Source organism: Haliaeetus leucocephalus, unplaced genomic scaffold (assembly GCF_000737465.1).
Source record: "Haliaeetus leucocephalus isolate CR32 unplaced genomic scaffold, Haliaeetus_leucocephalus-4.0 Scaffold143, whole genome shotgun sequence".
In the NCBI taxonomy this organism is placed as follows: domain Eukaryota; kingdom Metazoa; phylum Chordata; class Aves; order Accipitriformes; family Accipitridae; genus Haliaeetus; species Haliaeetus leucocephalus.
In genome coordinates this window covers 716,324-729,112 of record NW_010972579.1, presented here as the reverse complement: position 1 = coordinate 729,112, position 12,789 = coordinate 716,324, and the positions used below count along the sequence as shown (strand labels likewise).

The 12,789-nt window shown below is 41.5% G+C and overlaps 1 protein-coding gene across 6 annotated transcripts in view; it reads right to left on the bottom strand.

The window, feature by feature from the left end:
• Positions 1-12,789, bottom strand: part of CEP63 (centrosomal protein 63kDa) — a 43,134-nt gene that overhangs the window by 10,622 nt on the left and 19,723 nt on the right. For 2 of the 6 annotated variants that reach the window (XM_010561161.1, XM_010561159.1), the window contains exons 1-7: positions 10,895-10,979; positions 9,988-10,131; positions 8,106-8,301; positions 6,087-6,182; positions 3,707-3,832; positions 2,708-2,821; positions 41-274 (exon numbers count right to left, since the gene is read on the bottom strand). In XM_010561161.1, the coding sequence (XP_010559463.1) occupies positions 41-274; positions 2,708-2,821; positions 3,707-3,832; positions 6,087-6,182; positions 8,106-8,301; positions 9,988-10,031 (810 nt within the window). In that variant the 5' untranslated portion in view covers positions 10,032-10,131; positions 10,895-10,979. Of the gene's footprint in view, positions 1-40; positions 278-2,707; positions 2,822-3,706; positions 3,833-6,086; positions 6,183-8,105; positions 8,302-9,987; positions 10,132-10,894; positions 10,980-12,789 lie in introns of those variants that run through there. The other 4 variants (XM_010561162.1, XM_010561160.1, XM_010561164.1 and 1 more) reach the window with 4 other exon arrangements.

The following is a 12,789-nucleotide window of genomic DNA, read 5'->3' as shown; positions in this document are numbered from 1 at the left end:
GCTGCTTTATACTCAGTTTCCTAACAGTTCCTCCACTGACCTCTAACATTTTCTTGGATTGCCTTAATTCTTCCTGAACTCTTTGCTGATCTTCCAGAATCATCCGATTGTTTACAGTCAGGTCATCCACAATCATGTTAAGCCTCTCCACCTCCAACTCGTTGGCACAGATAGCATCATTGGCCCTCTCCAGCTTGCTGGTTAAGTGTTGGATTTCTGATCGGCTGGCCAGCTCCACCGACTCCAGAATCTGCTTCCGATTGGCAAGCTGAGTCTGCTAAGAGTAATTGGTTTGCATTAAAGCTAAATTATAGAAAACACAGTATATCAAAACTACATTCAAAACAACTACTGATTTCTTTGTGTAACAAGCCACATGCTCAAAGCAAAACTACCTTTCAGGGAATTAGGGAAAGTACTGTTGCAGGATTACACAATGGGCAAAACTGAAGGCAAACAGAATTAAAAAAAAATAAAAATGAGGGGGCCCTCTGACTCCAAAAGGGATTCAAAGAGAATCTGGGAAAAGCAGATGTCAAATCACTCAAGTTGTCCGAGTATGAACTGCCTAACAACAAAGCTGCTATTGTTGCAAAACAACTATTTTTTGCTCATTAACCTAAGGCTAGATCAGGAGAAACGGCAGCATGTAAGAGGGTTTGTAAATACCATACACAAGCTAGAGATTACCCAATCATTAATTTCACACCAGGATAGAAAGCAGCTCTTGGTGCACAATGAAAAAAAAAAAACACAACCACCAAACTGTTACACCCAGTTCGGTTTTTGATCTGTCAATTATGTTTCACTTTATGCAGTAAATATCTGGTTCTAACAGCTTGTGAGAATGCTCACTTTGAATGTTTCATTGTCTTAATGGCTGACAAAAAAAGTTGTAAGGAACTTATGACTACCAAACAATACATGCTCTATTATTTATAGGCACAATACTTTATTTCATAGCATTTCTTTCCATGTAGCTAGCTGGTGAAATTTAACAAGCCAGCTCTCATATAAGAGTCTAAAGAATATTCACTTCATATATTTCCTTTTTGAATAGTACCTTACAATTTTTAAAGGCTGAAACAAAAATAGAGTAGTCTTTTACTTCCAATTTCTAAGAGTAGCAATTCCCGCCAGCTTCAGAATCACCACATGCCTTGATTTATCGCCTGATACATAATGCCTCATAACTAAGAAAACTACAGGAACTGTGCATTTGGAAGACTGTGGTATAATTTTGATTACAGCCTTTTCATTATTTGAATAGTCGTGACAGAAAACATAATCAGGAGGGGCAAGAGTTTAAAGTACAGCCTTTCTCCACCCAAGAAACCGGAGTACCAGACTACCTGAATATTTATTTCTGCATTAAGAAAACATTTAAGCTATCTTTTATTTCCAGCCACAGAACATGCAGGACAGCACAGAATTCCAAGTTTCACCTGTTGACTTTAAAGGCTGCAGGTGTTACAGGAAGGTGCTCATCACTAAGAATGCCAGGCTTCCCTAAGCTGCACTGAAAGATATGAGGGGAAGCCAGCTGAAAGAAGAGAAAGGGGAAGTACTCCATGGTCACAGATCTCAGCTTGACCTTGTGCCAGAAAAACAACCAAGCATACAAAATGCATAGAAACATCCAAGGCAAAAATTTAGCATTTTCATGCTGGGCTTTGGATTCAGGCAATCTGTTCACAGTACCTCTGCACCTAAGTCATGTACACTGCTTAGGAAAAATCTCCCCGAATTTGTGTTTTTCTGCTGCACAGTGAGAAGAGTTCCTCTGCACTCCAGTATACCAGCCTGCACTCCAAGGACACATCTGTTTTCAGACAATTGAGCCATCAATGATACAAAGACAGCAGAGCAGCAAGACCTTCTGCTCAAGGACTCTCTCTCCATTTGTAGATCTACTAGTGTCAGCCTTTCACAAAGCCCCTGTCAGAGCCAGCCTCAATCTTGTCATCACAAACTTCCTCCTTGCAGGAGTTTCCACTCAAGAGCAACTCAGGAGCCCATTAAGTGTAAAGCCCCCAGCAAGAGCTTCTTATCAGTGTCTGCTGTGATTGTGTCAGTGTGACTTCACAGCTGTGCTCTAGGTCAATTCATCTTACTCTGCTGCAGCACCACTAACTCACTGAATGATTAGCTTTTCAGGAACAGCAGCCCCACTACTTCTTGCCTTTATGAGACTTTTAAAAAAGAGGTGGGGTGGGCGGCGCAGGGACAGGACTGAAAACTGGTGTTACTTCAGTACTTTGCAGAAGTATCTGTCATAGGGGAAGACTATATTCCAACATCATCCTCTGGGTGGGACCCACAAGGTACACATGTTTAGCTACTGGCAGGTACACAGCTTTGAACTAGATGACATGATCTAACAGCTATTGTAAAGTGTCATATGCTGTGGTCTCTACCTCCTAAGGAAAGCTTCATCCTACTATCTTCTCTACTAATTGGAGGGGTGGCAGGGAGAGCTGCACGAGGTTTATCTAACCTCTGTTGACAGACTCCAGATCTTTTTACCCCACAGAGCACTCATACAAGTAAACCTTATTCCACTGGGACTTTAAAAGTCATTTCAATGGCAACCTAAACTGGATTCAAGCCTGAGAGATTTCATTAATCTCTCCCTCTTCTCCCCTCCCTCCTCCCCCACCTGTTACCACAAACAAAACAAGAAACTTTCAGCACATATGAATTGTACCTGAATGAGCTCAGACTGTTCAGCCAAAGCCTTCCTCTGTGCTTCCAGCGATGCCACCTGCTGCTGGTAAAGCAAGCGCTGCTTCTCCCAGTCAAGTGATTTTTGACGAAACTCCTGCAAGGACAGCAGGGGTGGCTTGGAGCAGTACATCCATGCAGTTGACAAGAAGGCCCCCTTCTAATTCATATCCATGTTTGCTTTCTCTCTCCACCATATCCTCATGCACCTTTCCCCACAGCAGGGAAACCATTAGCCAATCATTTGATGCACCAACTCAGCAGTATAAAACGCCTCACATAATGTGCTGCTTGTATTTCTTTCCCGCCTGAGTTAAAACGTCAGTGTCAATTATTGCTGTTTACAAATGTTAAGTGCTAACAGATTCATGGCTAGTTTCATGGATTTGCTGTCAGAAGTTTAACAATTCAGACTGGCTTTAGCTTCCAAACACGCTGCTGTTGAAATCACTAAGATGACAAGTACGAACTACAGAATTTTAATGCTAATCTCTGCTCCAGAAATTGGATACTACATCAGTCAGATGTGTTTGTTGGACACAAAATGTTTCAGGGTACAGTAGAAGAAAATTGAGTGCGGTTGAGCTCAGCATAGCACAAAGATTAAAAGATGAGACAGGGTTGAGAAGAAGTTTGACATGTAGCTCCCTCCTCCTCAAAGAAGAGAGATGACAACCTCACCACACTGGAATTCATTCCATTCACATAATTAATTACTCTTCCAGCACCTTCTTCTTTTTATTTAGTCTAAGAATAAGAACAGCAGCATACTTTATCCTGCACACTCAGATGCTCCAATGCAGGAAACTGCCTTTATTATACAAGCAGTTGAGAAGAGCTATACCTGGAGAGTAGATGGAGAGTACTTTTAAAGCAGGATTCATAGCCCACTTCCTAGTTGACTATTCAGTCACCAGTGAAGCCCAGAAAGTCACGTTAATACATACAAACTCTGGTTGGCACTTGCTTATTCACTATATACCTCCAGCTTCCTGGTCAGTCGGCTTATTTCAAACTGGTTGTCCCCTTGCCTCTTGTTAGCTTCTCCTCTAGCTTCTCTTAGTTGTTTCTTCTGCAGCTTCTCATAGCTCCTCCTCAGCCTGGACAACTGCAAGGAATACAGTGAAAGAGACAACTTTGTTCAAGGCCGTAAGGCAAAAATTAAACAGCACTTTGAAAGAAGGCACACAAAATGGCTTCACACAAACAATTCCCCTAATCAAGGCCACACAGCTCGCAAGTGAAGACTTCTATTTATATAATGAATCTAATATACCAACAGGATTGCAAAATACACCGAGCTGTGCAAGAGTAGCAAGATGCCACTGAAGTCGTGACATCAGCAGCTCTAATTAGGTGTCTGTCTTACCACTATTAAAACATGACTAAAATATTGATAAGATGAACATTTACATGTAGCTGTTAATGCAGTAAGAGCATGGTACCCATCTGTCTACAGGTGGCTCCCAGCCACAGTAGTAGCAGGCAGTACCTGTGGTTGATCTCCTCAGAGAGGGGCACATCACACCACACATGGGGTGGGGGCTAGTTCTACACAGAGGTACAATTTCTTATGTGATTAAAATACACTCGTGAAGCTCAGGTGGGAACTGGAACTCTTCTGCTTAGTGGAAGAAGAAAGATTTGAGAATTGCCATTATACATAATATCAACACTACTTCATCTGTCATTTTCTGATTAGATACACTATGTATTTCACAATGAGTGGAGAATGCCAACAGAAAATATCATTCCTACGCCTACTGCTAGAATGCTAAAGTCATATCAGAAGCAGGAATGAGGAAAAAACTCTTGACATTTAAATGACCCTCTGTGCAAATAATCACTTGCAACTTGCACAGAATTTTCCATCTGATGAGCTCCCCCCAACTCAACTATTAAATAAAAAGTTTCCAAGCAGCCACATGAATTTGAGAAGTCATCATTCCCATTTTACTGGTGGAGAAAGCTAAGCCCATGGATGAACAGAAGGACTGTGAGAAGAAAAAAGTCTCAATCAAGACCTCAGGCACTGATCACAAAAGGTTCTCCAGAGCCCTGAGTCACCAAACTACATAGACATGTTCAATGGGAATGGACAGGCATACAGGCTTAGAGTTAATATACAAACATCTTTTGCCAAACACGTCAGAAAATTACAAGTACAGGTTTATTCTTTCAACAACCTCAGTGAGTTAGACACTGTACTGGTAACAGTGGTAAACCAAGACAGAAAGAATCTCCCCAAACAGTACTAAGAACAGAAGACTGAGGAATATTGGAGCTTAACGTCATCTACATTAATACTGTGTGGGTAAAATACCAACACATTGCAATTTTGGCCACAACACACATGCTGTATTTTAGCCTTAGCAATTTAAGCAGATCTGCCAATGCACCTCAGCTTTGCTTTGCAGCTTATCCACAATTCCAGTGGGAACATCTAGTGAAAGAAGACTGTTAGTCATACTGAATAGTAAGGTGTTTTAAATGAGGACAGATGCCTTCTGTCCTCAGAGCAGAGACTACTAAATTAATTCAACTTCCGGCTTACAGTGAGCATGAACTAGGCCCAACCCTCCAGAGAAAACAGGTCAATGCTCTACTAGCTGTTCATGCCGTTTAACTCGCTGCTACTGACAAGCAAGTGGAGACAGGCAAAGAGTTAAGGCATAAACATGGAATGCTGTTATACCACCTGCAGGACATTCCACATCTACCACCTTGCAGTGAAGAAGCAGCTTTTTGAGATGAAAGCTCTGAAATTATTTTCAGAAAGTATTTTCTAAGTATACTTAGTTTTTATTAAGTGTATTAAGACTAATATGCCTTGAGAGAACAAAATCCTTCCCAACAAAATCAGAGTCAATGGAGGCAAAAAGAAGATGAGACCACATACCGTTCTCGTTTCTTGATCTCATATGATCCAGGCCAGTTGCACCACCACCCTTTTTTAATTTCATGAAATGCTGAAAGAGCAAACTGCTGCTGCCTGTACCCATGGCAACTTCAGAATAAGCACTATGGTGACTAGCATGGGCGAACACAGGACATTTTTGCAGTAAACTTCTGCAGATGTCTAACACAGGAAAACTGCAAGAATATATCTACTACACATTTCTACTCCAACAGTTTTCTGTTCATCACCAAGTTTCTCCAAAGTGCAAAAAACAGGCCTAATGAAGCATAAAAATATTACTTTGCCTACACTCAATGCTCTTATTTGTAAGAACATAAGCATTAAAAGAATGGGAAGTTTAAAAGTATTGCATTTAAACAAAAGCAATGACACAAAGTATTTCACCTATCAGATCGTATGTCAACTGAGAACTAAAAACCAACCTTCTCTTTTTGCAACTCACCTCCTCTTGAAATTTCTTCAGCTGTTGTTCATATTCTTTAACCATGTCCTGTTTGGCTTTTTCAATGTCTTCTACCTGGTGACGCAACATGCCAACCTGAATGAAGAGTTAAAAAGCAAACAAACAAAACAGTAGAAGTGGACTTTACTGTCAGTAGGTACTAGGATTATTTTTCATTTCATAAATATACATTATAGTAGGAGTGGTAAATGACTATTAAAAGATCCTAATTCTGTTAACAACTGCATGTTTCAATGGGGTCACTCACTACGAATCAGATTAAGTCTATGCCTAAATCTTTGGTAGGTTGGGGCCTGAACTGTTTCTGTTCTGGCCTCTTGTTTTGAGCCAGTTTCTGGCTTTCATTTTTGGGAATGAAGCTTACAGTTTGGGCTTGTGTCAAAAAGCTATTTCTATCTGGTATTTTCATCAAATTCTTCATAAACACACATTATGATGTCAGGCTATCTACCAAGAGAAAAGATGGCCATATCATTATCTTACTACAGTCAGGTGAAGCGGAGATTCCAAATACCACATGGAGATGAAAGGGACAAAGAAAGAAATGGGGCTTTGAAACTCATGGGGAAGACTTCCCTTGCATTGATTCAACCGGTCCTGTGACTCTTTTTTATCTTCCCCCCCTCCATCTTTTTCCCACCCACAAACCAGAGTGGCCACCTTTCTAACTGCAGATGCAAAGGACAGCAAGCCAACAAATTAAAAGAAATCGCCACAGAAAATTCATGAGTAAACCAAAAGCATTAATATACTCCAGTAGTGACTTTAACCATAGATTACAGTTCAGTTTTGAAATCAGTGTTTGCTTTTGGTGGTAAAAAAATATTTCAAGTGCCTTGAGAAAATACAATTGATAATAATAATGATAACCTATATGATAAAAATCACCATTCTTGCAAATGAAAATCCTGTGGCATGACTCCAGCTTTAATAACTCTGTAACAAAGACATTAATTCCAAAACTTGCCATGCAGACCAGTAGAAGCACCTGACCGTATTAACAAGAAACTACATAGTTCTTAACCCACTGTTCCTACAACCTGTCCCATTTCTCTATTTTACTAGATTCCACACCAAATTACTAAAAGCTACAGCAGTACTTGGGTAATTTTGAGGTGTAGTATAGTTGTACAGGCACCCAAAAAACCCAACTGCTTGTGCAGTTATCAGCTGGCTTTCAACCCAAGAAGTCAAAGCAACTTCATCAGAGAGCTGCCAAAAGACAATTTGTAGTGAAGAGTCTGCTGAAAGATAGGACACAGCAGCTATAAGAACAAATTTTAAACACTTTCAGAAAATGTCAATGTGGCTAGACCTTAAGATATAGCCACCCAGATTCGGGCTGGTGGATACATCAGTTCATTTGCACAAGAGAAAGTTTATGGTCCACATCCTATGCAGAAACTTCACTTACTGATACTTCTCCACCAATACAGAAATTTGGTGCACTTCCCCCAGGTCTTTAATTAAAGGCTACAAAACCTGAGCTGCATGAAATAGCCCTTGGAGAATCTCCCAGCAATATCTTGGTGTAGTTTACACCACCAAATGTTTCTTCCACCAATGACTGCAGGTTGCGGGGCTGTTGATTACTGTTATAGCCAGATCCAGTGTCTCTGGGTTCTTTCTAGAAATTCTGACAATTCAATCTGTGGACTTCCACCAACCCTTAAGGAGTTGATCGCTTGACTTTGATGGAATTACAGAACAGGCACCTTGTTCCACCAGGCTCCTTTGTAAATTCTATTCCTGATTTCCAGCTATGAGACAGGCTCCTGTTTCACTTAGCACAGTTATTTGCTAAAGGTAACCCCTTGTTTTGGTTTAGCATTTAAAAATTTAAAAAAAAAAAAAAAATCAAAACTGATGAAACAATACCCGGAACACGTGTCCATGCAAAGTCAAACTCTGAAATTCAGGTTCAGCCTTTATATTGCATTGTGACATGTAAAACACACAGGTTGACATCAATCAGAAAACAGTATGAAGCTGAGGTACCTCCTTATATTTTTCCTGCAGAGCAGCCCTGGCAGAGGCAAGTTCCTGCTCTCGAACACTCAGGCAAGCTTCTAAAGCCTGTGTCTGTGTTTCCCATTCAGATTTCTTGTGAGCCACCATAATGTCAATCTGCTTCATCAGCTCCTGCAGCTCAGCCTCACAGGAAGTCAAGAACCCACCACTGGAAGGGAAAGAGCTTCAAGTTACAAAGCAGGCACTGTACCAACAAAGTCAGCAGAACAAACTGATTTGCACGAAGGAACCAACTCTGTACATGCAGTGCTTTGAACTCTATGCAAATTAGCTTGCAGAGAAATATACTTAATACTTACGTGTTTGTCCCACTCTCTCATGCAGTATCTCACAAGTGGCATGTTCGTATCACTGGGCAGAGATCTAAATTTGGCAATGACCAACGAAGAATACTTGTGAAATCTCAGTGAGAACAAATGACCTACACACTTTAAATGTAGGAGGTTTGTCTTCTATACAGAGAACTGTTACAAGCACCTACAAACACTTATGCCTTTGTCTTGGTACTATGCATTATCTATGTAAACTGGAGCGTGTTTGATCCATATTTTGTATTTGCCTTAATTGCTCTCCAGGCAGAGGCATTTTATAACAAGTTTCAGTCACCAGAGAAATCTTACAGCCAAGCTATCAGCTCCTGAAAACAGAAGTTTATCACAAATGCAGACAAACCCCTAAGCAGAGGGGGTTGGATGACAACATGATAATGAAGAATAGAACATTCGCAATCCATTGGGGAGAGCATGCTCCCTAGCGACACGGCAATTTCTAATTTTGTGCAGTAATTATTGAAGCCAATTCAACTAACTCTAAAACTTCACAAGCTGCTAAGCCAGGGACAATATTAAGGCTTGCAAGATACAGCCCTAGAGGGCAGTGAACTCCATGATGATCTTTACCCCTTTAATTTCCCTGTCAAACAGGAAGCACTGAAAAGAAACGGAAATCAATAGGTTAAGGGATTGAGATTTTCCTGTTCCCCCAGGGCACATGCACACTTCACAACTTGGCAGTTTTTCTATAGGGAAAGAAATACTTCTTAAAGGAGCAAAAATCAGTTAAATTTGAAGTTCACCCTGTCCTGCAAGTTAACCAAATATTAGCTACTATTATGCAGAGCAAGAACATTTCCTTCATAGCATCTGCTAATATAAAGCTAAATCTAAACCTGATTTCTGCAACCAGTTCTCTGTAGAAGATACGGTATCAGTAAACTTGAGTCACGTTCTCAAAGACCACTATGAAAATGGCATCAGTGACTTTTGCTTCACGCTTGTTTAACACATAAAACACTTTTTTCCGTTATCGGCACTATAGTATCTCTTGGGGATCCAAAAGCCTAGATACTTTCACCTAAGGGATAGCATTAAGGATTCTTCAGAGATGAATGAGACTGTGCAGTTTCAACACAAGCAGGAAATAATCAGATGTTTTCAATAAAAACAGATAACAAAGTCATGTCTCATTAACCTTGCAAGGCTGTTACCAAAAAAATACTTATTCACACCTTTAATTACAACTGCTCCTGATGTTAGACAGTAAGAAGGGTTTATAACAACAACAACAACAAAGAGGTAAGGTTTTCAGGAAGACATAAAACTAAATTTCTAACAATTAAGACTACAATATCTGATAAGAGAGCAAAGCTAGCTCACCCAGTGACTTCTGCACCAGCTGAAGACCACTGCACACTGTATTTGTCCACCAGCATGCGCTAGTGGACAAACTCCAAAGCCCTTATTTAAGCAACAGAAGCTTTGTCTGATACCAGAGAATTTGATTCTGAATAAGAGGGAAGGTTAATATTTAAATGGTTTTGAATGACTGGTGTATACTGTTGCATACATACCTCCCCTGCCCATTTCTTTGCATTCCTTCCAGCAAAGCCTCCATCACCAAATCCTGGTGGTTTTAGCAGCTAGGAAAGTACACAAAAGCAGCAGTCACCCATGGTAATATATGAACAAGGCTACTTCTCCATCCAACTGCAAAGCTGAAGTCCACAGAGGAAAGAGGTTTAAAAAAATTACAATTAGCACACAGTTACAGGTGAGGAAAACAATGGTCAGCTTCATGAACTTACAAGCCAAATATCTGCCAAATAAAGGAAAACATTATTTTTCTACCAAAAAAAAAAAAAAAAAAGACCCAGTGCAACCATTCAGCACTATCAAACTGCGGTGATATAATCATGTGATCTATTAAGTGGAATAACTCAAAGAGCAGCAGTGGAGGCAAGTCTGCACTTCAGCAAACAGGTAAACTCAACACACTGGGACTGGCAGATCTCCCATCTCCTGGGTGCACCAAAATGCGGAGGATCAGCGACACTCGGGCACTTCCAAACGGGCTAGCCTAAGATCCACCCCTGACAGGGGTATTTGTCTGTTCAGAGAAAAACCGTAAGCACCTTGTAGCAAGTAGCAGTAAGAATGTATCCATAAATTAGATCTCTTCCTAGTCTGTTACAGACTAGGTTAAAGAGACCACACAGTTTACGATTGCATTCAGGACACAATGCTAGTTCACATGGTTGCAAGAATTTTCTTTTAAGATAGCACTAACTCTTTAAAAATTCTTCTGGTGCCTTAAGCTATGAAAATAAGTTGCACACGTTTACAGTAGCAGTACATTGAGTTAAAAACAACATCCTTTAAGTCACGAACACATGTATGTATGCATACACATAGCAGTTTCACATATTTGTGAAGCAAGAAAGGTTTACATGAAAGGCAAAAAAAAAAAATTAAAGTTACCATGGAACCACACCCAGAAAGGTAGAATTTATTTCAGTGGCTCCTCCATGAAACTGTGGCTCTCTAACAGAAATATGGTTAAACTCATCCTGAAGATACAAAATTACACTTCAGTTTCACTCTGTGGATGTATTCACACAATCTTCTGTTTCCAAAACATGTGTGCACTTTCTCAAGTATTTAGAGATGGATCCTCACAACACCTTTCCTCAAAGATTAATATGGCATTATTAAGCAGTCAACAAAAGGGGGAGCGGGTCACGGAAAGTGAGACTTTCAGAAACACATACTCAGCTTTGCTCTCTTTCACTTCCATCAAAGCTTCTATCCTGCTCCTACAGCATTTTAAAACACCATCCAGAGATTAAAGCCTGTCCCTGGGAGCTGTATTTTAAACCACACACATACACAAAATATGTATTTCACTGAGGAAGGGGAAAAAAAAAATTCCTATCCCTATGCCGATACAGTGTTTTGTCTCTTTTTGGTCCCGTCTGTGCTCAACAAAATTCAAACAGTATGCAGAACATCTTTGTTGTACTGCTGATGGCAGAGCTACTGAGGAGAGTAGATGAGCAGATCGCCAGAGCTGCTGACAGCGCTCCAAGACAGTTCTCCAGGTGGCAATAGCAGACATTAGCCAGTAACAGCTCTTCTGTTTCATTCTAATCACACCTACACATAATTGATTTTCAGTGGGTAGCAGAGAGACTTCATTGTCCACCACAGAGAACGTCTGCTAAAATTCAAAAAGAAAATCCAGAGAGCAATCCAGGTCCTTTATCAGCAGGTCCTTCTGTGAGAGGTTGGGATCAGTTCAACACTGAAAGCTCTAGTGCCTTGAGGAGCCAGACAGTATCTACTCTTGCTTCTGATAGGCTTTAAGCAGGGCCCCCAAGGTAAGATGCCCGTATCTGCCAGCTTTGCATACTTGCCAGCTTACCTGTGTTTGGGGGAAAAGCCTTAAAATCAGACACCTCTAGCCAGTTTTATCCTACATCAGGCTTGTTGACTTAGTATTATATTTTGACATCTCAAGCTTGCAAGTCACTACATGCAAATTACAGGCATCTGAGTAAAGACCCACACAGATACCACAAAAAGAAACAGTCTCTGCCATTAACTACAGCTGAAACAACGAGAGCTGGCCTGTCACTTCTGAAATTGAAGAAAGAGGAAGTATTTGGGAAAAAAAAAAAAAAGGGAGATAAAACATTTAAAAATCAACAAGGTTTAGCATCCCAACTCAAGAAAGAATTGTTGCAGTAGAGGCAAGAGGAGAAAATTTGACAATACGCAGGAGGACTTAAGAATACTGCCCATGAGGAAAGACTGGGATTATTTTACATTTAAAAAACACCGTAGGATGCAATTTTAAACTGCCGGCTGGAAGTAAGCTTACAACGAACAGAAAAGCACAACCCACGTTGCAGCAAGCACTTCCCAGAAGTACCGATAAATAGGCGCTGGAAAAGCCATCTCCGGCTGTTCTGTGGCCAGGCAGGAGCCCGCAGGGAACCAGGCCGAGCAGCTGCTGCTTCGCCGGGGCAAGAAGTGACCCGGGACGGGGTCCCCCTCGGCGTAAAGCCACCCGGCCTCTCCGGAAGGCGCACCCTCACCCTACGGTGTTCTAATTCCTCCTCACCAGGAGCCTCGACACCGAACGACCGCTAACGATGTTTACACACACCCCGAAGGCGAGCGTATCGGCCCGCAGGCCGAGGCGCTGACCGCGGCCCCTTCCAGCCCTGCTCCCCGGGAAGAAGGCCCCCCTGCCCGGGGGGCTCCGGGCTCCCCGCACCGCCCCAGTTCGCTGACTATGGGTGGGACCCCGCCGCTCAGGGACGACGGTCGGCGACCGTTCCTGACGGCGGGAGGCCAGCAGTGGGCTGGGC